General features: G+C 37.6%; 1 protein-coding gene across 2 annotated transcripts in view; it reads right to left on the reverse strand.

The window, feature by feature from the left end:
• Positions 1-3334: 3334 nt before the first annotated feature.
• Positions 3335-25085, reverse strand: part of LOC149951728 (uncharacterized) — a 111627-nt gene continuing 89876 nt past the window's right edge. For both annotated transcript variants that reach the window (XM_090168190.1, XM_090168189.1), the window contains exon 2: positions 3335-4321. In XM_090168190.1, the coding sequence (XP_090024316.1) occupies positions 3383-4198 (816 nt within the window). In that variant the 5' untranslated portion in view covers positions 4199-4321 and the 3' untranslated portion in view covers positions 3335-3382. The remainder of the gene's footprint in view (positions 4322-25085) is intronic.

Here is a 25085-nt window from a genome sequence, read left to right on the forward strand (position 1 = left end):
TACACTATTAGATATTAAAGAGAAGAAATATAATTTGTGCATATGCTTGAAAGTCCAGTTTACAGCGGCGCTATTGGTTTTGCATTTAGACCCAGAACCGTCGAAGGTATTTAGTATTAACTTTCTCTTTGGATATTTTTTAACCCCGGCTTTGCCACACAAACCCGAATTTTTCCGAAGGACAGAATTGCAGTAAAATGACGCCAAAAGGCTCTACTAATTATCCTACCTCCTAATCCCCAGAAAATTTCGCTTCGCAGTTCTTGTTGAATAAATAAATAAATAAATATTACATATACGTAATATGAAAATAAGTTGATCCAAGGTCCAAATTTGGATCCAACCGGAGTCGAGACATTCCCAGTTTGAATTCAGTTCTGTTTGGATCAAATCATTTCAGACAAATCGGAATGAAGTTGAATTTGATATATTTAATTGGATGAAGTATAACTCATTTTCGATAACCCATTTCGATTAGTTAAAACTGGTAAATATAGTTACTTTATTTATTGGCTTACTATCAAAATTGCGGTATAAAGAGAAACATGGTTTTAATTGTTTTTCAAAGAGAATTGTTTTGGTGACGAATAAAGGATCTAGATGAAGAAACAGTTTAAAGTTACTCGAACCCACCACTCGACATTAACTGGATCCCCATCCGAAATTTCGAGGTAGTTTTATGCACCGGCCGCAAGTGACTCCGCGAAATTGGCCTGAATAGCGGATAATTTGATTTCAATACTTTATTAACATGGTTTCGGGTCCAACTAGGTCCTCTATAGGTATTTAGCTCAAAACAGTGCCGTTGTCGTATTTAATGGGACTGTTTTAATCTTCAAAGGTAAGTCTCTGTTTCACATTCCAACTTCGTTGGTATCGTCAAGTGCTGGTTGTAGGCTGTCTATCTACTTTGCCTCGGACGGGTCTGCGTACCTAATGCCTCCGTGATATTGCTTTAAATAGAGGTGCATTAAATTTCATTATTTTGGGACATTCGGACAAAGTCTTTGGTCCGTATATACTAATTTAATTTTGTTGATCTTTTCTACCACAAGTAAATGAAATTTTACTGAAAGTGAATTAACTTTTTTTACCGAAAGTAAATGAACATCTTTTACCGGCTTTGATTCTTATGGCTTGCCAAATAATCAGATTCCAATTCGACTGCTACATAGCATGTAGTGCTACAAAGGCTTAGCGCATTTTGAGCGGTATTTCGTAGCTTGATCGTCTGATTTCTGCAGAAGTTATGGGGTGAATCCCTCAAAGGTGTTTGATATAACTTAAAATATGCTGTCGTTTGATTGATAACGCTAGTGCAGTCCCTATGTTAGTATATCCACAAATGATTATGGTACATCGATCGATTAGTTAAATATATATTTTTGCACTCACAAAATTGGGTAATTCTAAATCTTTACTTTCTGCGCGCATTAGGTGCATTTTTAATAAACTTTGCAAAGCGTTAGAAAATTGGACAAAAAAAGGTAAAACCTAACAAATATAAAGCAATGAAAAAACAATCGAAATACTAGGACCAATAGGTCAGCTAGGCTGGTACCCAAGGCACCACCCTAGGCCCAAGTCATCCAGCGACTTATAATGCCTTTAAAATTAAAACGCGAAACTCGAGTCCAAAACAAATTAAAATAGAATTAAAATAGCCAGAATTTCCAGCGGTAGACCAGTTTTGCCCTAGTTGGAGCTCATTAGCACCGCGCGGGGAATCTGGCTCGCGACGAACTAAACCGAAAAGAGAAGCTGACCCTAAAAATTTCCTATTGGTGGAGAATGAAATGAACTACCAAAGTGGGAGTGCATGTTGATAAATTGTTCGGAATTGTCATACAGCTCTGGAAACTGATACACACTTACCCGGAACTATTCTATATAATAGTTAAGAATATTTTAGGAAAATTCTTATTGGTTTGGTTTTTATAATCAATTTAACCAATTGGTACCGAGATCGTGTTAGTATGAGATTAACTGGCGATTTCATATAAACGCTACAAGATAAAAGTGCTGATGCCACTCCAATTCATAAGAAAGGGAAGGGTACAAATAAGGTCAACTATCGTCCAATAAACCTAACTAGCCAAGTTTGTTCGAAAGAGGACAAGTGCATTCACCCGGCCCAGCACGGGCTTCTGCGTGCGAGGTCTTGTACTGACTGGTTTTGTTTCAGGATTTGGCAAAGGCCTTTGATACCATACCCGGCACTGGTCTTGAGGAGGCTTTTCGCCGTTCTGGTATTTGTGGTCAAGCTGCGGACTGGCTTGTAAGTGTGTTCACCGATCGAAGCCAACGAGTTGTGTATTTAAAAACCGAATGCAATTTTGTTTGTTTTGATGACGACTCAAAACTGTACGTGGCTATTTCAAATGAAAGGGATAATCAGCTAGGCTAATACCCAAGGCTCCACCTTAGGCCTAAGTCATCGAGCGACCTTTAAAGCCATTTAAACGTCTCCTGGCTGATTTGGAGGCGGTATTCAAACGGATAAAAGAGCATGGTATGCATTCCAACGTTTGTAAATGGGAAGTACATCACCTTGACTCTAAAAATCCCAATTATAAATACCAAATTGATCGCCTATAAATCTCATACTGACACGTTCTCGGCACAATTGTTTAAATTGCTCATAAAAAGACAACCAACATGATATTTTTCTCTAGGGTACCTGTGTATCAAATTTCCGAGCTGTATGACAATTCCGAACAATTTTTAACTATAAGGTTAAGTTGATAAAAATCACTTATGGACTAATAAGCTGTTAAATTACGCAAAAAAGTGGAAAAGCCCAATTTAAAAGGTGGCAATAAAGCTAAACCCTAACAAATATAAACTAATTATATATATACATTTAGATGATAAGTAATTAATCTTGAGATGGCGGTTCAGAAACTACAGATCTCCTCCTTTGAAAGTTAAGCTTTATTGAGTTTAGTTTAAACTTAATCTGAACATAAAAAAACCAAAGAATCTCAATCAATTTAAGAACTATAAATCGAAAGAGTTTACAAATGCAAAATTCGTCTATGAATGCGTCCATCAAATGAGTGGTTTTGAAGACAGTTTATGAAATATACTTTGAAAAGTAAATAAATCGGAAAGAAATAAAAACACATAATTAAAATGTACATTGGCTTTCGTTGGTTTCTTCATGAGGGAACTCGATCTTGATGGGAGGGGCAGGGTTCCTGGGGACACCCTCGTTATTATCCCCAACAGGGCGACATTTCAACTCTTCTTTTTTAAAACTGACGGAACCGGAAATTGTTCGATGAAGTCAAAAAAAGGCTCGAGTTTGACGCTGCTGACATCGATGTTGAGACATTCAGAGTCGGAAACCCTTTCCCTGTCGATGGTTGCAGTGTCAGCATCAGGTTCGCCAACTTCCACTTTCCACGGCGTGGACGCGGCGGGTCTTTTCAGACAGAGATTCAATCTGCTCCTTCGACACACGTCGCAGTAGCATCAAGCAATACCTACCTCCGTTATGACGACCATAGGAGTCAAATTGACGTGGTTGTGATTGGAATTCTGGTTCTGGCTGGTGACAGTTCGATGCGCAAATTTGGTTTCCAGATGGACCATGAACTTGAAGGTGACCTTGGAAGGTTTTATTGGTAGCGCAGTTCCGGTCGCCACAGGGGCATTTGTGAGCCTTTCCCCCTTCAGAATGGCGTGCTCTTTTGTGGCGAGTTAAATAACGCTTTGTTGCAGACACGTAACTACACTGGTCACACTGAAATGGTTTATCACCCGAATGAGTTCTTTTGTGGGCAATCAAATGACTCTTCTGTGCAGACGCGTACCTACACTGGTCACACTGAAATGGTTTATCACCCGAATGAGTTCTTTTGTGGGCAATCAAATGACTCTTCTGTGCAGACGCGTACCTACATTGGTCACACTGAAATGGTTTATCACCCGAATGAGTTCTTTTGTGGGCAATCAAAGCACCCTTCTGTGTAGACGCGTACCCACAGTGGTCGCATTGAAATCGTTTTTCGCCGGAGTGGGTTCTTTTGTGGACAATCAAAGCACCCTTATTTGCAGACGCGTACCCACACTTGTCGCATTGAAATGGTTTCTCGCCGGAGTGAGTTCTTTTGTGGTGAATAAAATGACTCTTGTGGCTCGTTGCGTAAACGCACTCTGTGCACTGGAACTTCTTGTCTTCTCGGCCACTCATTTTGCCACAATCACGCTTTACAAGTTTGGTTCAAATTTTCTTTTGGAATTTTGAATTTGTCTCGCAAATACAACCAGAAAGTCTTGTATTGCTCGTTATCGATAAAACCACTTCTAGAAATCCCTAAAATAAAGTAAAATTTAAATAAAAAGGAATTTTAAAATATTTCGTTAAAAACCGATTTGGCGGCCAGCCCTCCTAATAGTAAGATTTCAATGAAAACATTTATGTTCAACTCAGGCGAGCCAACATTTTTAACAATCGATGTTGGCTAACACTGTAGCCAACTTAGTCAGTGGCAGCCATATTTGTTAGTAGGCCAAATGGCCAAAACCCCTTATCTTATCAGGCCTAACTCCCAAGGGCACCGGTGGTGGCGCCAGTGTGGGAGTTAGTATAAAAGGAGGTAGGAGAGAGGCATTAAGGGCATTCAAGCAGAACTGTAGAGTCAGTGGTTAGATTCGAAGCAGTCAGGAAATAGTATGGGAGTGGTTAACTCCCAGCTAGCCCACTAGTCAGTTGTAGTTGGTCCCCCAGTGGCTGCCTGGTTGCATTCTCTTCCCTTGGTGGGAATATCTAAGAAATACTAGTATCTCATTATAATAGGATAATTATTGTATAGTTCGCTCTAAGGCCTCCGAAGGCACGTTACCCAACCTTCAAGAGTAAGAGTGGCTATAACACGAGTCAGAAACCGCATAGATACGTTTCTGTTCCACAAGGTAAATTCCCAAAAATTTCCATTTTTTACATCCATTTACAGGATAACTAATTTGGTACGTTTCATCATCTTATTGGAATATTTCTGTATTTTACCGAAAACCAGAAAAAAGGTTTTCATTTCATGATTAGCCTATTGTTCGCAAATTTAAATTTCGCGACATTTTCGCCTCATTTTTTCGAATCCAAAAGTAAATCTAAACCTCTAGACTAGTCTAGAATAAAAACCCTTAATTAGAAATAAACTTCACAATTTTTGAATTTTCCAATTCCAATTTTAATTTTTTCGGAAAATTAACAATTGTAGGACTAACTGTGGGAAACGAAAATATTTTTAACCCAGCAGATAATTCGCCTATCTTTTCCCACTAAAAATGACAACACAGTATTCCTACGGTATCTTTAGAATAAAAACGATATTCGTGACCAAGGGTTAGCTACAAGTTTTTTTAAATATTGGTAATTTCCATACATGAATTGATCCATAAAACTTTATATAATAATCTTGCTTACCTTAATTGAATTAAGTTGATAATACTTTGTATTAGAAGAGGAATTATTTGTAGAATTAGGAGTAATTATCTTTAAAAGCTAAGAAGCGACAACATGGTCAATATGCCAAAATTACCAAAGTTGTAAAGATAACATCATAGAGATAGAAAAGAAATAGAGGCACTATTGTATCTAGCGAAGTTGACCGCGAGTGCCGACCCCTTTTCGCCAATGTAGGAAGCCATGAGTGGGGCAGATTACGTGGCGCCATCGACGCGCGGTGAAATGAAACACATTATGCCTGTTGGAAAATCAACTGTCATTTGATGTAAACCAAGGAAGGATAGATGGCGTTGCAAATTCTGCCCATCTCCGCTCTCATACATTCGTGGGGGGGGGATGAATTTTTCCCGGTCCAAAACAGGGGTGCCTTAACGGCTTAACGCGGTAATCTTCCCTCTATTTCTTTTCTATCTCTATGGATAACATTGTAGGCAGTGTTTTTGAAGCGGATAAATTAATTTTTCCCGTTTTCGAAAACCGTTTTCCCCGCTCAATTCTAACCGACGGCACTTTTGTTAAAATCGCGTGCACCGCGGAAATTATTATTTTATTCCCAAATGAGGATTAAATGATGACAAAATCAAATAAAATTACTGCGTTTATGGCAAAACCAACAAAACATATGGTGATTTTTCAAATATAACTTATTGTTGTCAGTATTTTAACAACAATATTGTTAGCAACTTACTAGGAACTTTAAAATATATCAGAAATAAACCTTAAAAATTTTCACTAACAACTTTAGGAAACAGCATTAGTTTGTACTTTTTTAACCACTTAACTATGTTTTCGTTTAGTTCAAAGCTTTCTGCTTTGGTTCCTGATATTTTCATTCCATATTTAAATTTAAGGAGGCCACAAATGGTATAATTCCCTAATCGGTTCCTTTTATCAGTTTTAATAGATTTTAAACTACTAAACAGCCGCTCTGTTACTGCATTAGAATTAAGCCTGGTTTTCACTTGACGGTTTTTGGGCGAAAAAGCCCGGCGTCGACGGAAAATGGGCGAAAATTTCCGTCGACGCCGGGCGGAAATTCCGTCGGTTTTCGGTTTTGTGTGGCGATTTTCATTTCTATTTTTTTCGCTCAGTTGAGCGATTTCGCTCTTTTTCAACCAATCAAAAGCCATTATCGAAAGGGGACTGTGACGTCAGGGGGGATTGTTAATTTGCTGCTTCTTGAATCCGGAACTCGGCCACGTGCTTTACTGTGAATTTTGGAACGTGTTTTTTTTCTTGATACCCTTGTTGCATTCTTTTCCAGTATGTTTCTTTCACACAAACCGATCTTTCATAACTCATATCTCTTTGAACACGATAGATCATGTAAAATAACATTAAATTTAAAATGCTTACATGAGCTTTAATCAATAATTCACTAATATGATCAGATAAATCATCCATTTTTAGGCCTAGGCTTAAACCTCCACTATCAGACGAAAACCGACGAACTCGCTGCCAGAAATAAAATCGCTTTATTTCCGCCTTAGAAAAACGCCAAGTGAAAATGCTAAAACGCCGACAGTGAGCGAAACGTCGAAAACCATATCGTCGACGTGAAACTTTCTGTCGGTGATTTTCCGCCTAGTGAAAACCAGGCTTAAGGCAAGCACAAAAAAAAAAATCTCACTAGTTTTGACTGAACATTGGTTCATTGTATTTTTTCGAAAGTAGCCAAATTGGGCTGGAAAACTGCCCAACTGGCAGATCTGCTTCGAAATGAATAAATGATATGGCCCGTAAGTTCGTAACGGCAAGGATACGGGTAACCAGGATAGGATCCTTGGGGTACCGAAATTTGAAGCGCAAATTAACTGAGTGACTTCCCCCCCGGTTGCTACAACTTCCTTTACTGCTTTCGACCGTCATTATATCTCTAGGTTACGTAGTTTTTATACTCTTTGCTCACCTCATATCCTTCTAACATATAGGATCCTTGAATCTAGCGAGTTCAGAAAAGGTCTAGAAATAAGCATGCACTATACACTCTTTTACACGCGTTTTCCCCCATCAAGGATCCCTCCCATGATTTCCTCCACAAGCAACCGCCATAGACGTACTTCACGTTGCTCTACTGTAGATATGTCTTTCCCCCAAAACCCGTTCTCTGGCTGGCAGTACGTTAATGGCGACTCACGTGAAATACGCGCATAAAAGAATCTATAGTTTTCTCTATCGTTAACTTTTCCCGCGAAATTCCCCGTTCTGAGTGATTTTTCAATTTTCCCTCTTTTTTCCCCTTTTCCCGCTTTCGAATATTTTGCAGCGCCTTAGTCAGTTTTCCCCGAAACACTGATTGTAGGATACAGTAGGCTACGTGAAAAAACAATTGTTATAAAGGGTGTTTTTTTTTGCTCGAAAAAGTGATTTTTTTCAAAAATTATGTTTTCTAGAAAGTGGCAATTTGTACTGTGTGACGGGGGACACTTTCTACCAAAATTGCATCTAAATCGAAAAATATTTTCACGTTTTTTGAAAACTTAAATTTTAACCGCTAGGTGTTATAAGAAAATTGTCAATGAGAAAATTGTAGAGCGTCACCGAAAACGTACAAATAACGTTGGCGCGAAAAAAATAGACGTCTTATTCACTGAAAAAATACGACTTGAAAATGTGACAAGTTGGGCAAGCTAAAATAACATATTTTGAATTCCATTGCGAGAGTAGTGTAACTTTATGAAAGTCAGAAATTTGTAAATCTGGTGTTTAATGCAATGGCGAATAAATTAAATTAATTAATTAAATTATTAATGGGGATTTAAATTACGTAAGATCTGGCAACCTTGCTTGCCAATGTGCCGAACCGTTTCACCCTATTCATCGTTTTGAAATACAGTATTCCACATTTCGGGGGTCATTAGGCGTGGCACTCTTTTTACCTCTCCGAGGGGACAAAGTCCCCCAGGAGGGGTTATACAACCAGCGTGTCCGTCTGTCTGTCTGTGGGTGTGTGTGTGTGTGTGTGTGTGTATGTATGTGTGTGTGGCCTGCGAACGCGTTCGCATTTTCGGGGCAAAGGGTAAACACTGCATACGCAGTTTCTCGAAGGGTTGGCAAAACCACCGTGTGACGGTGAGCGTTAACGGATTGATTTCCGGATGGGTTTGGTTGGTCTTTTTTCGTCGTGAATGTTGAGTTCGTGTTGTGACTGTTGTGGGTGTTGAGTTTGTGTTATGATTGTTGTGGATGTTTTGTTCGTGTTATGACGGTTGTGGATGTTGAGTCTGTTGTGTTTGTATGGGCGTTTTCTCTCCAACTTCTTCTTAATGACTTTGGGACGGACCGAGTGCTGAGTGTAATGCTACCTCTCAACGTTCAATGGCAGGGTTTCCACCAGTTGTACACGGTATTCGTCTTAGTATCAATTTGCGATTCTTTTGCGCCGGCCGGGAATCGAATCCGGGTCTGCCTCGTGCAAGAGATGTACTCTAACCACTCAGCCACCAACGCTTGTTAATTTACGGTGTTTTTCTAAAAAACAGCTTTGGCGAATGTCCTTTACAAAGTGATAACGTTAGGTACTATAATTTATTCTACATCATTTTAAATATTTATAAATTAAATTAATCTTATATTTAATTAAATATTTATAAATTATATTAATCTTAAATTTAATTAAATATTTATAAATTATATTAATCTTATATTTAATTAAATATTTATAGATTATATTAATCTTATATTTAATTAAATATTTATAGATTATATTAATCTTATATTTAATTAAATATTTATAGATTATATTAATCTTATATTTAATTAAATATTTATAGATTATATTAATCTTATATTTAATTAAATATTTATAGATTATATTAATCTTATATTTAATTAAATATTTTAGTATTTTAATGTAAAATTTGATCGCGATCAGGAATTGAACTCGGGTCGCATTGTTATAATGCGGATAGTTCACCGCCGAGCCATTGACTTCCTTAGGAAAAATTTTCAAGTAAAGGAACAATTATGATTATGAACTAAACGGATTAATACAATATCTGTATATATTGTTTATTGAATGATAATTATTCAAAACTCCCGTGGAAACTATATCAAAGTAATAATATAGCGCCACCGTGTGGAGAACTATCAATCAAACCGGGTAAAAAATATAATCTCTTCAATTTTTCGAACTTTAGTCAAATCTTGACGGGTCTAAAAAACGCCAAATAAACGTATATAAAGCCGTTGCCGTAATTAAAAAAGATTTAGTCTTTCTTAGTTCTTGGCTGTCAGACGAACTACTACAGGACGGGGTCCTGGTGTCGGTCAAAAGTTATGAGGTAACTTTGCGGTTTTAATTAGTATGTTCGGTCTTCGGTCATGAAAAGAGTTAAATTGTGTTTCGCGTTTGGAACGTGAGTGAATGGACTTAAGTGTATGAACCGTGCGTGTTTAAGACTGAAAGTGTTAAAGTAATTGTGAACTAACTCAAGTCAGCTGTAAGATAAAATTGATTGTTTTTATGTTTTGAATTGGAATAACCTAATTATACCCTTGAAATTATCAACTCAACCTGTGAGGCTAATTAAGTAGATTGGAAGTAATTAGTAGCTGTTAATTAAGGCAAGAGTTTATAGTAAGGTAGTTTGAATTTAGTTAAAATTACTCAGTATAATTTATGATATTTACTTAAGTGTAAGTATGTTTTGGTTTATTTTTCAATCACGATGAACTAAGACCAATCTAGTCTTAGACACTTGAGTACCAGTTCTGTACAATTACGTAGGAGGGATATATATTGTTGGGTTATTGATGAAAGTTAAAATCTAGAACGTTCCATAGACTGTTCTGAATAAAAATAAACATTTATAATTTTGCATAATTCTGGTTGCCATTTTATTTTCTAATCACTCGCCCACAACATTACAGTTCTGGCAATCCCGAATCAAATAAATTTTCGATATAACGGCGACGGGAAATTATTCTCGTAAATTTATCGCGCAGCCTTAGGGAATATTCTTTTAACAAAATTTCGATACACTATCGTTTAATTAAATCGGCCCGATTCCGTTAAAATTATAAACCAAAAAGCGAACGGTCGTTATAATACCCTCTGTAGATATTTATTTCCTTAAAATTCGCTTTGTATTATATTTAACTGACAAACTTGTACTGTAAAAAGGGTTTAATTCAATTGTGCATTGTTATAGTACGTTTAACTCACTGTTGTAACTACTTAACTTATGAAGATATATGAAGATATATCTTTAAGGGTTATCTCGAGAAATTAATACCACTAGGGACAATTCTTCCGAGGAGAGGTATATTTTGGCTTGCCAACTTGTTGAAACCACAATCTGGCTCATTTAGCTATTGTCTTTTCCTATTAGTTTTTTAATCTAATAGGCCTGTGTTTGCATCTAGTCGTATTCGAAACCTATTATAACCCTGATAGGCGAGAAGATAAATAGACCACAGGTTTAAAGGTCAGTATAAACCTTATATTTATTTAGTATTTAAATAACTGTAATACATACTGTGTAACATTATTGTCGTAATCAATCATACCTCAATATTCCAGAGCTGATCGTACGGAACTAGTGGCCATTTACTACGCGAAAAGTGGAAAAAATCTACGACGAGTGAGTGAGATCTTTGAGCAACGACATCCATATAGAAGACCATCCATAAAAACTGTAAGGCGAGCTGTAAATGACTTTTACCAGTATGGTAATGTACAACCTCGATTTCGTGGGCCTGGTCAGAGGGATTTGGACTTTGAAAACACTGTTTTAGCCTATTTTGCCGCATACCAACGTAGTAGTTGTGCCGCGGCGAGTAAGGATTTGACTTGCAGTAAAACTCGCATGAGGGAAATTTTACATAAGCATAAGTACCATCCTTACAGAGAAACGCTTCACCACGGTTCACGAGATGGAGAAGCTCAACAACGGCTGGGTTTTTGCAAATGGCTGCAAAATTCCGTGCATGACGACCCACAATTCCTCCGCAACATATGCTATTCTCGGACGAATCCTCGTTGAAAGAGACCGCCCTTACAATCACCAAAATAATCATGTTTGGGAAGACACAAATCCACACTGGGGATATGAACACCGTCACCAATTTTAATTTGGGCGCTTGAATGTTTGGATAGGTCTTGTTGGAAATTAGAATTAGCCAACAAGTAACAAATTAATCCAAAACATTTCAAAAATCAAAATCAATCCATATACCTACAGTATTAAAATATCGAATTAGCAAAAATAAGAAATTGAAATTTCAAAAAACCGGTAAATATTTGTCTTTTATCTCTTAAAAGCACCTTTCTTTTTAATTTAACTTTCGCCCTTGGCTGAATATTGAGGACCTAAAATATACTGTACCCCAATCAATAAGGTTTCAAAACCAAAATGACCAATAGAAAAATTTTGTGACAACCTAATCGGTCAGGCTTCAGAGCCAAAATAACCAATTGGGAAAATATAATAACGCAATCAAACAACCAATAATTTCAGATTCAAATACTTGGAAATCAAGCACTTTGAAGTTAAAAAAAAAACAACTTACGACTTATAACACAAGGCTTACAAAGCCACATGAAAACAATTGTGAAACAAATTTAATTTAACTAACTGACACATCAAACCACCATCCTTACACTTATAACACTATATCACAAAATGAATTAGAAAACCAGTGCCATGAAGACGTACACAAATAGACTGGTCCTCAAAAAGAACTATTTCCCGGAAGAAATATATACGTTAAAAAATTAATAGATAAAACTATAAGGCTGAAAAAAACCCAATAATATCAATGAATAAAAATTTAAATCGTTATCTCGATCATTTAACAATGGTCAACAAAAGTAAAATAATCATTTCCTTAAACCCAACGACCGAAAACGAGGCTATTTTGATAAAAACCCTTCCCAGGCCTAAAATAAACGTAACACAAAAATAATTCAAATATCGATGATTAAACAGTTAAATATTTGAGGTTTTTTATACAGCGTAACAGGAATCAATGCCTTGGTGGCAGAATATCAAAGTCCCAAAACCGGAGTCCCGATTTATTTCCCGACAGATAAGACAAAAGATAATTAAAGTAAAACAAGAAATAGGTTCTCCTCTGACGCTATCGCGCGATTCTTACAGAATTAGAGAAAAAAAAATGGTTGTCCGGTAAAACTGCCAATTTGCCTTTAAAACGAACGTAAAAATAGTTCTCTCGGAACCCCGGCGTTATCGAGAAACCCGTATGACGTCATCCTCTTCGCTTTTGCCGCTCGCCGTTCGCCGTTCGGATTCGCAACTTCGAAACGCGTCTGAGAATGGAGAATACATGGAATTTCGAAAGTTGCGTGTGACGTAATGTCTACGTCCTGCCTTCCACAGGCCCTATCTCCTTACGTAGACTCGTGTATTTACCTCGCCTGATATTGAAAAAACCCAAAAATTATTAAAAAAAACCCGCGTGCACCGGCCTCTATTAACAACCTACGGGGCAATCAATGGCTCAACGGTAAGATGTCCGTTAACTAACTGTATGACCCGGGTTCGATTCCCGGGCACGGCAGAATATAACTTTAATACTTAAATAAAATAAATAATTTTACGTTTAACACGAAATCTAATTCTAATTAAATATAAATCAATATTTATTACTCTATTAATTAGTAATATACGCTTCCGATAAAGCTGAAGGTCTCATTTTCGATGAAGCGTAGTAAGTCTCGGTGGTTCCGTGGTAGAACATTCGCCTGTCATTCAGGAGGATTTGGGTTCTAATCCCGCGCGATTCTATCGTAAATTGAAACTATGACGATTACCGTAAACAATTGGTGGAAACCCTGCCATTGGAAGTTGAGAGGTTGCATAACTCTCCGCACTCGGTTTGTCCCAAAAGTCAATTAGAAGAAGTAGGAGCTAAGACATACATATAAAACGCACACACACTAAACACCCATAACCGCAAAAGAACAAACTCAACATTCCCACACTACACATAAACCTTACAATCAGGGTTTAAAATCGTAGTCATAGCAATGCTAGTTTTGACTTCATAGCATATCAAAGCATAGTAAACACTATTTTGAAATTAAGTTTGCTATACTTTGCTATAGCAAGTTCAGTTCTTAAATGGTATTCGCTATGCTTTGCTATAGCGTTTTTCGCCAGCGGTTTTTCGTTTGAAAACTGAGCCAACTATACTATGCTATAGCAAATGACGATAAACATATCTGTTGGCAATAGCATTTGGTTTTCAAAAATTAGTTCACTATGGTATGCAGTAGCATTATACGTATAAAACTTCGTTTGCTATGCTATGCTATAGCATTTTGTATTCAAAAACTACGTTTGCTATAGCATTTTGGGTTCAAAAACCCAGTTTGCTATACTGTGCTTTAGCATTTCACGCACGAAAATCCGTTTTCTATGCTTTGCTATAACATTTTACGTCGATATAACTGATTTTATGCATACCTTGTTTTCTAAAATACAATGTACATTTTTAGATGACATTCCTATATTTATATACCATTATCATACTACTCTAGATAAATGACCTGTAAACGCAATGAAGCCAGTCTAGGGGTCTCTTCTATATAAAATTGTCCGTGGTGGATTAAGTACTACCTGGGCACATAAGCTTAGGCTTTATTTCGAGTTCAGATTCGTCTTTGGTTCACCTTTTTTTTAAGATTCGGGTCCCAAAGTCTATTCAGCCTATTGGTTATTCTGCCACTGAAATCTGATATTTAATGTGATTCAATTTTGAAAAACAAAACTTTTATATTATATATAAAACAAATGATATAAAAATGTATCTCATTGGCAGAGATGGGCAAAAAATCATTTGGCGAATAACGAATAAATTTTTTCTTGTCAGTTGTTATTTATAAATAACGTTACAATTAATTTATTTAGAGAAAAATATTTTAAATAAATGTAGGAAAATATTTTTTAATAAAATAGTTTATAAATAAAAAGGTCAAAATATCTGTTTTATTAAATCATTTGAAATAAATGTATTTTGCAAATAAAGAAGACTGAAATATTTTGTCATCAGATATTTCGGGTTGGCGTAGTTTACAAATAGATCGTCAAAAATAGCTTCCGTTTATTTTTTATTTTGTAGATAACGAATTATTTTTATTTGACAGGGCTAGACTCAAGGAAAATAACTGAATATATGGCCAATTTGTAAGAAAATGCAATACAAATTCCAAAGACTTAAAGTTAATTCTGGTGTCAGAGACGAAATAAAATTGTCGACACCATTTTTATTTTAACAAAGAGTATCAATATTACCCAGCAATGGTGGTCACTATTTAATGGCACAGCGAAGGTACAGCAGACCGGTCGGAGGGGAGGCAGCGACATGTGAGCGAGGCCCCTTCTCACAACACACATGTTTTGCGAAGGAATAAATGAGAGGCCCGAATAAGTGCCGCAAAGTACGGGAACCCCAAAAAGTGCCGGACCTCAATAAGTGCCGCTAAGTAAGGGGACCCCTAAAAGTTCCCTTAGGTGTGGGGACCACAAAACGTGTCGCTAAGTGCGAGGCCCTAGACGCTCGCCTCGCTCGCCTGTTCTAGCGCCGGCCCTATAGCTACGCCACTGTAGCTATTAATTAATTATTTAATTAATGCTACTAATTTTTACTTGAAAGCATCATTTGCCTTTACTATATACACAAACCTTACGAAGATACGTGAATTTGGTTTTCACGCGATAATATGACATTCCAAGATTGAAATTCTTAGATCACGAGAAAAGGATTGTAGCAGTGGCGGAATAAGGGGGAGGACTGACCGCCCCGTTTGCCAGGGTAGCTAGGGGTATCATTTACCCAAGGCAAAAAGTACGGAAGGGCAGTAAATTAATAAAAACATTAATCTAATACCACCGACCCCATAATTTCCGTAGCATCGTTAAAACAGTGGCGTAACTAAGGACCTGCAGACCCCGCGAACGCGGGGGGGGGGGCGGGTTTCATTTTCACAAACTAGGGGGCCCTTTCGTTTTAAGTATTTTTACAAGAAAAACTTGTAAAAATGGAGAAAAATGGGTTACGGGACGAACAAAAGACAGGCTTTAACTAATACTGAAATTCAATCTCACTCAATATCCTACGGTAGAAATCGTAAAAAAATATCTAAAGGTAGCTTTTGAATATATTATTTTAATTTTCAAATTTTAATAAATGAAATTCGCGGTTTTTAATTTAAATAGATATATTATATATTGCATTCCATTTACTACGACACTACTAATACTTTATAACAAATACATTTTTTTTATAAAGGGGCCTTTTGATATCCTGCGGGGGGCTCGAAATTTTTCATTACGCCACTGCCTCCAAAGCTTCTAACTGGAGGTGCTTTGTCGGTGGCATTAGCGTTAAAAGTTGCCATTATCAGGAAGTCAAATATCCCGCAACAGTTTACTCCTTATAGTGCGATAAGCATTTTTTTAACCTTGCGTTTACTCGATTAACTAAAATCCTTATTCGTTATTTAAATTAAAGAAAATATTTCCATTTTTTATTTCGCGAAATAAATGACTGAAAATATTTTGTAAAAAAACAATTTAACAAATGAATGTTCATGAAATATTCGTAAAATATTATTTTCCAGATAATAATCGAAAATATTATGTTTTAAATTATTTATCAAATAAGACCACGGCAAAATATTTGTTTAATTGCCAAATAACTATACCTAAAATATTCAGCCCTGTCAATCGACGAATAAATATGATCAGATATTTTGTTATTTAGTAATTTATTCGTTATTCGCCAAATGATTTTTTGCCCATCTCTGCTCATTGGTAATACCGCTGAACCGATAAAGTCATTAAACACTCTGGTTGGTGATACGCTGTCCTTGATTTCATATAGCAACTGCTGATGCGAGAAATATACACGTCAATAATTAGGATATTTAAATGTTACTGGGTCGCGATACCCGCTCGGTACACTTTTCTTGTCATTTGGAACTTTGGCTATTTCCCCATGGGCCGATTTATCATTATTTGGCCCATGATTTCTCTAAGCTTTTACAACACAGAAATGTTTGAGTTGCGCAACCGATACAAAAATATAATAATTTTTGTTAGTTTCGACTATGATTGAGGGGGTGTAATTTGTAATATCGATATTTAGTACAATATTATACACATATAATACAATAATATTATTTCAAGATTAAACGCAACGAGAAAGTCCTAGAATATTTCCACTTCGTTAATACGAACGCTGTCCACAACCACGTTTGGAATTTAGTTTCCCGCGTTTAGCTGCGGAAATTGGGCTAGAAAAATATGCTCAGCAACGAAGTTAGCAAAATAGCTTCTCGCCTTTAAATTTCACTATCAATTTGAAATAAAACTGAAGTATTATAGGGGGCGAATCCAGTAATGTTTCGCGTTACGTTTCTAAAACTTTACCTAACAGGTGAACGTATATTTAAATTTCACGTTCCCTGAAAGTAGGCCAATTTGAAAAACAAGGAGAAAAGATGAGGGTATTGACATCAAGACAGGCATCACCTCAATGTAGTAGACGAACAGTAGCTATAATCTCTACTCGAAATAAATGTAACCTGAACCAAGAAAAGGGGTCGCCATTTAACATTCATATGCGTCCGGGAATTTTTTTCACTTATCAATAGATGGAGGTAGTGTTCTGTCGTTACTTTAACGTCGATATTTCTAAATGGTAATACCTTGGGGGGGGGGGGGGGGCGCATGGAAGCTGCGTAAAAACGGAGTTACACCGTGGAACTAAATACCTGTGGCGGACGAGTACAGTTTTTTTACGCATTGTAGCCTTGCGTGCGACGCTCTAGTCGTTGCGTACGTTTCTGTACATAAAGTAACCTACTCACACAGAGTGGAAGGCTATCAGCGAAACTTGTGAACACTTTTTGCAAGCAACGTCTTGTTTTCGAGGCGTGAAATTAACAAGTTGGCCTAAAGTTAATCTGGATAGAAAGTACGTTTATACTCTAAAAAATGTAAAAACAACACCATCGCTCTTCGAACTATATTCACGCCTCGAAAACAAGCTGGCCTGTTAGTATTAATGTTTCGTGCGCTTCCATAGGGACTTTCATTCTAAGTGAGTGTGTTACTCTATGTTTCTGTCGATCAAAAGATCGCGGGTTTAATTTTTTCAAAGTGTATTTTTGTGATAAAAACATGATCATGATTATAATTTTATATTTTTTATTATGTTTAAAAGTTTTATTTTTCCAGAATTACACATATTCTTTTTTTTTTCAAAAATAAGAAAGACTTTATTGGTGTATATGGCAGCTGAGGCCTTCACACCATGTACATCATACAGAATTAGACAACAAATTTTAAGTAAATACAAACAGCGATAAGAAAAGAAATAAACAAACAAAAAAAAACTATTGGACCCGGTAAAGTTAACGAATGCCAAAGGCGCGAAGCAGAGTACACACGTCCGAAATAATCGGTAATACACCTCGAGAAAAGGCCATCCGGAGACCCGACACAGAGTGGAGAAAGTCACCTGCAGTAAGCGACGCCAAAGACGAATGGCAGCCCGACATTCAAAAAGAATGTGGTGAAGCGTCTCTATCGCCGCGCACTGACCGGAGCGACACACCCAAGACGTTCTTAAGCGAAAACGGAAAAGCACCGCGGCAGTTAAAGCCGTTCACAGTTAACGCGTGCTACTAACGAGTCTTGCCAACGTGGCAACCGAACACCCGCAATACAGTCCCGTGACGGATCAGTCTTGTACCACCCGACGCCCCGAGCCGAAACAACGTGGTTCCATGAAACCTGCCAAGATTCCGTAACCAGAACCGAAACCCGTGCTTTAAGGTAGCTTTTGGTGCGAGGCAAAAGAACCATAGGCCGCGCTGGATGGTCGATAGCCGCTACTGTGGCACATTTGTCCGCCATCTCGTTCCCCGGGATACCGGCATGAGCCGGACACCACAATAGTTTAACACGCCCGGGGTAACCGTGACAGAGGCTTCGGAAACGTAGCACTGGAGGGTCAGGGCCGTCCCCCAAAATCATAGCCAAGGCCGATTGTGAGTCGGAGCATACGACAATGTTCCCGAGACCTTCACTGCGAGCGAAAGCCACCGCTTGATTAATGGCAAAGAGCTCCACCGTGTTAATCGGGTGGCCCGGATCCACAACGAACGGACGAGTGACATCGCGATCAGGAATGCAGAAGCTGGCGCCGGCACAGCTGGAGATATCCTGGAGGGAGCCGTCGGTATATATGACCACGGAATCACCGGCCATTGCATGGAGTTCGAAAAAGAAGAGTTGGCGCAACTCGACATCCGAGAACTCGGACTTTGAAGAGCGCAGCCAGCGACAGTTGACGTCCGCCTGGACAGGGGTCCAAGAAGGAGGGGAAATCAGGCTGGGAGAAGGAACCAGTTCATGAAGCCAGTCAAGATTAAGAGTGACAAGTTGACGCCAGTATTTGAGTATCGTTGGAGTATTATGGATCGTCCAGATGTGTTCAAAGTGACTGAGAGTGGCCACCGAGCCAGTTATGTAGCGCCTGTAGTAGTCGGGAGCATCGGCGGCGGCGGTCAGGTTGACAAACTGCATACCCAGCAGATCTCTACGGTGGGAAAGCGGCATGATCTACGAGCCAAACATTTAAAAAAAATTAAATTCTTATAACTTGATTGTGCCGCGAATAATATTTTGCTGTCCCCTTTATGAAATTTTAACGTAGGCTGTAGCCTACTTAGCCTGAGTGTAGCGCCGCCACTGTCTTACGGTGTTCGGTGTAAATAACGGTGTCGTGAGCGGTGAGCTAGCTCCGAAAGGTCTTACGTCCAGAGATGGGCAAAAAATCATTTGGCGAATAACGAATAAATTACTAAATAACAAAATATCTGATCATATTTATTCGTCGATTGACAGGGCTAAATATTTTAGGTATAGTTATTTGGCAATTAAACAAATATTTTGCCGTGGTCTTATTTGATAAATAATTTAAAACATAATATTTTCGATTATTATCTGGAAAATAATATTTTACGAATATTTCATGAACATTCATTTGTTAAATTGTTTTTTTACAAAATATTTTCAGTCATTTATTTCGCGAAATAAAAAATGGAAATATTTTCTTTAATTTAAATAACGAGTAAGGATTTTAGTTAATCGAGTAAACGCAAGGTTAAAAAAAATGCTTATCGCACTATAAGGAGTAAACTGTTGCGGGATATTTGACTTCCTGATAATGGCAACTTTTAACGCTAATGCCACCGACAAAGCACCTCCAGTTAGAAGCTTTGGAGGCAGTGGCGTAATGAAAAATTTCGAGCCCCCCGCAGGATATCAAAAGGCCCCTTTATAAAAAAAATGTATTTGTTATAAAGTATTAGTAGTGTCGTAGTATATGGAATGCAATATATAATATATCTATTTAAATTAAAAACCGCGAATTTCATTTATTAAAATTTGAAAATTAAAATATTATATTCAAAAGCTACCTTTAGATATTTTTTTACGATTTCTACCGTAGGATATTGAGTGAAATTGAATTTCAGTATTAGTTAAAGCCTGTCTTTTGTTCGTCCCGTAACCCATTTTTCTCCATTTTTACAAATTTTTCTTGTAAAAATACTTAAAACGAAAGGGCCCCCTAGTTTGTGAAAATGAAACCCGCCCCCCACCCCGCGTTCGCGGGGTCTGCAGGTCCTTAGTTACGCCACTGTTTTAACGATGCTACGGAAATTATGGGGTCGGTGGTATTAGATTAATGTTTTTATTAATTTACTGCCCTTCCGTACTTTTTGCCTTGGGTAAATGATACCCCTAGCTACCCTGGCAAACGGGGCGGTCAGTCCTCCCCCTTATTCCGCCACTGCTACAATCCTTTTCTCGTGATCTAAGAATTTCAATCTTGGAATGTCATATTATCGCGTGAAAACCAAATTCACGTATCTTCGTAAGGTTTGTGTATATAGTAAAGGCAAATGATGCTTTCAAGTAAAAATTAGTAGCATTAATTAAATAATTAATTAATAGCTACAGTGGCGTAGCTATAGGGCCGGCGCTAGAACAGGCGAGCAAGGCGAGCGTCTAGGGCCTCGCACTTAGCGACACGTTTTGTGGTCCCCACACCTAAGGGAACTTTTAGGGGTCCCCTTACTTAGCGGCACTTATTGAGGTCCGGCACTTTTTGGGGTTCCCGTACTTTGCGGCACTTATTCGGGCCTCTCATTTATTCCTTCGCAAAACATGTGTGTTGTGAGAAGGGGCCTCGCTCACATGTCGCTGCCTCCCCTCCGACCGGTCTGCTGTACCTTCGCTGTGCCATTAAATAGTGACCACCATTGCTGGGTAATATTGATACTCTTTGTTAAAATAAAAATGGTGTCGACAATTTTATTTCGTCTCTGACACCAGAATTAACTTTAAGTCTTTGGAATTTGTATTGCATTTTCTTACAAATTGGCCATATATTCAGTTATTTTCCTTGAGTCTAGCCCTGTCAAATAACAATAATTCGTTATCTACAAAATAAAAAATAAACGGAAGCTATTTTTGACGATCTATTTGTAAACTACGCCAACCCGAAATATCTGATGACAAAATATTTCAGTCTTCTTTATTTGCAAAATACATTTATTTCAAATGATTTAATAAAACAGATATTTTGACCTTTTTATTTATAAACTATTTTATTAAAAAATATTTTCCTACATTTATTTAAAATATTTTTCTCTAAATAAATTAATTGTAACGTTATTTATAAATAACAACTGACAAGAAAAAATTTATTCGTTATTCGCCAAATGATTTTTTGCCCATCTCTGCTTACGTCGTTAGTGAAAAGTCGATTGCTCCTCAACGGCACTCAATAAGAAATTTATTGAAACGTCGTTTCCTACAAAGATTACACGAATATTCACGAAGATCACGCGTGGTTACGCAATTAGTGAATCTCGTGAATGTATTATATTTGGGCTGTGATTATAAACTCTGTTTCGGACTCTTTGATATGTAATTTTATACCGGGTGAATGTTTAATGTCGGACTGTATTCTATGATGAGTACTTCCAACCGCAAATTTTGGGACAGGGTTAATTTTTTATATCGGGCTGTGATTATTAACAATGTTTGAGACTTTTTAATGTGAATTTATATACAGGGTGAATGGTTTGTGTTGAACTGTATTGCAATTGAGTAGTCTCATTTGATACGATTTTTTTTAACTGAGTGAATGTTCTATATTCGGCTGTGATTATTTATTATGTTTGGTATTTTTTGGTGTGACTTTTTGTACAGGGTAAATGTATTATGTAAGTCTGTTTTCTTAATAAACCAGCGGGATTGTGTGTATGGAAATGTCCGTGATATCTTGTTCATGTACTCCATAAGTTATATTTCGAGACATCGGCTCTCGGACTAACTCTCAACTATTAAAGTTCTTTTCCCTCTCTTTCTCACGGGATGCCGAAAAATATTGATAGGAAAATTTTAAATATTTCTAGACTTTTTATTTAGATTTTGTTTCGGTATAACGCCTTATATGTATTTAATAAATAACAAGACCGAGCGCGATTTGAAAAAACAATAAAAACCTCACTCCCGGCGATAGTTCGGCCGTTCGGGTTTCGCGCTAAAACGTATAGGAAATAATTAGTTTTGAGGTGGTTTTTTTTAATTAATAGGAAGCTAGCTCGTGGTTTTGGCGTGTTTTGGATGGCATGGTACAACTATGAACCACTAAGCGAATTATACAGTGGTAGTAGAAATGATTTACCTGGACAACCGTGCGGGAGATATTCGGCCATGACCGACTACCATCTCGCGCATGGTTAACACCGTGGCTACGGTGAATCATTTCTTCTGTTGTTTCAAAAGGGGCTTTTGGTTCATGGTAGTATCATCTAAGCTAAAATACACCAAACTAACGAGCGAGTTTCCTATTTATTATAGAAAACAACTTCAAAGTAACTATGCCCTGTAATTTTCTGCGCGAAACTCGAACAGCATAATTCTGATGGTACTTCTACCGTTGATGAAAGTCCAGGAACCATCATCGACGGTCTTAGTACCATCATCGACGGTCCAATTACCATCATCGACGGTCCAAGTACCATCATCGACGGTCCAAGTACCATCATCGACGGTCCAAGTACCATCATCGACGGTCCATTAAGTACCATCATCGACGGTCCAAGTACCATCATCGACGGTCCATTAAGTACCATCATCGACGGTCCAAGTACCATCATCGACGGTCCATTAAGTACCATCATCGACGGTCCAAGTACCATCATCGACGGTCCATTAAGTACCATCATCGACGGTCCAAGTACCATCATCGACGGTCCAAGTACCATCATCGACGGTCCAAGTACCATCATCGACGGTCCATTAAGTACCATCATCGACGGTCCAAGTACCATCATCGACGGTCCAAGTACCATCATCGACGGTCCAAGTACCATCATCGACGGTCCAAGTACCATCATCGACGGTCCAAGTACCATCATCGACGGTCCAAGTACCATCATCGACGGTCCAAGTACCATCATCGACGGTCCAAGTACCATCATCGACGGTCCAAGTACCATCATCGACGGTCCAAGTACCATCATCGACGGTCCAAGTACCATCATCGACGGTCCAAGTACCATCATCGACGGTCCAAGAACCATCATCGACGGTCCATTAAGTACCATCATCGACGGTCCAAGTACAAGTTTTTTCGGTTTTAAGCCCCTGCAAGACATAATTTTGAAATTTCAAGAAGAACAGTTAAATTATGGAGACTTCTACGCTGCGTAGTTAAAATGCAAGGTGCTAGTGAAAAGAATTGTGGATGATCGACTACAATGTACCAGTGTTAATCAAGATTTTGACTGGGTGTTTCTGATCGGTTCGTCCCTCCTCGATTCGTTTGATAAACGTGAACCAACTCTCTTGAGCAACGATGGTTTTTACGCGTGCCTATTTTTGGATCCCAGATTTCAGTCTTCTCTAAAGCCTACTCAAGGACAAATCGCGAAGGAATACTTAAAACAGTTATGGAAACAAATTCGGAAAATGAACCCAGACGAAATCGAACCGCATTCAACAACACCTAGTATTTCAGATCCAAGAAACAATGAAACTATATGGACGACGACATTTTAGACATTTACTTGTCTAAATTTCGATCAACGAACAAAAGGAGAAAATTAGATGTTATGTTTCAAATCGATAACTTAAAACTAGAAAGTGTAAGTAGTAAAAGCGATGTTATCAAATACTGGCTAGATCGTAAAGAAAGTCGCCCGGAAATATTGACACTATTTGAAATTGTTTTTGCAATACCCACTACGCGAGTCATTGTAGAAAGGGCTATTTCCGCTCTCAAGCTAGTGTTGTCAGACTTAAGAGGACGACTTAAAGCGTATTTACTAGAAGACACACTTATCGCAAAATTAAACAGCGGTTGTATAGACGAAGCTATTGCAGTACTATTTCAAGAGAGGTCTGAAGATTCAGATGAAACATAAACAAATTAAGTGTTTAAAAGATATCATTTTATTAAAAAAAAATGTTTTTGATTTTGGCGAAGAAAATAAATTTCCAAATGTGATATATAACATTGTTTTTGTTATTTCTGTTATTCAGCTTTGAAATAACTAGCTCATAAGACTAACCAGTAGCCATAGGAGCGTGCCGACCTTTGGTCAGGTTAGGTCAACTTATTTGTTTTACACCCTAAATCATCACACCCACCTATAATAACAATATTCAAACCTGATAACAAGGGCTCGTTAGTTACATTTTCAATGTGCTAGTATAATTTTAAATATTTTCACCTATTTTCCTATAATATCATAGTTTTCCATTCTTATTATGATTTTCTATTTCTACTTTATTTACCGCCGAAAAGTGAAAAAATATATATTATTATTTCAAGGAAAAGTCACAGATGGAACCACCGACAATAAAATGGTTTATGAGGGTATATTAGGTCCGAGTAACAACGCGAGTGAACTTAAAGTTTTGCTGGCCTGTTGACGTCCCATTCCATTGTACTCTTAATAGACGCTAAAAGAAATTATTCACTCCAAAATAAAAACCGTCAAAAGGAAGGGTTTTTAAATTAAAAACGCGTGAATCTCGATGATATCGCCCATTTTTTCGTCGCACGTGTAATTATTTATTCTGATAATAAAATAGAATCACGTGGGCTTAGCAATATTTATCCGCATTTGTCTTAGCCAATAAGATTATCCCTTCCGAGCAAGCACGTGCCAATTTACACAATATAACCGTTGAATTTTTTCAAATCAATTTCTTTTAAGATCTATTAATAACATAAAACCAAAAATGCTTAAAGGTTCGAAGAATGTGGGGTAAAAGCGTTAACCTATGGTGGTGGTATCGCACTTGCATACATGTACTTCGTATCGACCGTTTATCTGCTATAAAAGTACACCACGTAATTATAGATGGCGCTTCGCTACAGAGAATGAGTTGCGTTGAAATATCTGTCACCCCATATAAGTCAATTCCGAAAGTCAGTGGGGGGGAATTTGTATACTGCTATGAAATGAAGATAGTTACCTCTCTTACGTCATGAAGACGTTTGTTCCGTCGTTTCCCTCTAAGCTAAGGAGAATGGTGATAAAACTACG

Source organism: Leiobunum rupestre, chromosome 3, assembly GCF_980474605.1.
Source record: "Leiobunum rupestre chromosome 3, qqLeiRupe1.1.hap1, whole genome shotgun sequence".
NCBI classification, from domain to species: domain Eukaryota; kingdom Metazoa; phylum Arthropoda; class Arachnida; order Opiliones; family Sclerosomatidae; genus Leiobunum; species Leiobunum rupestre.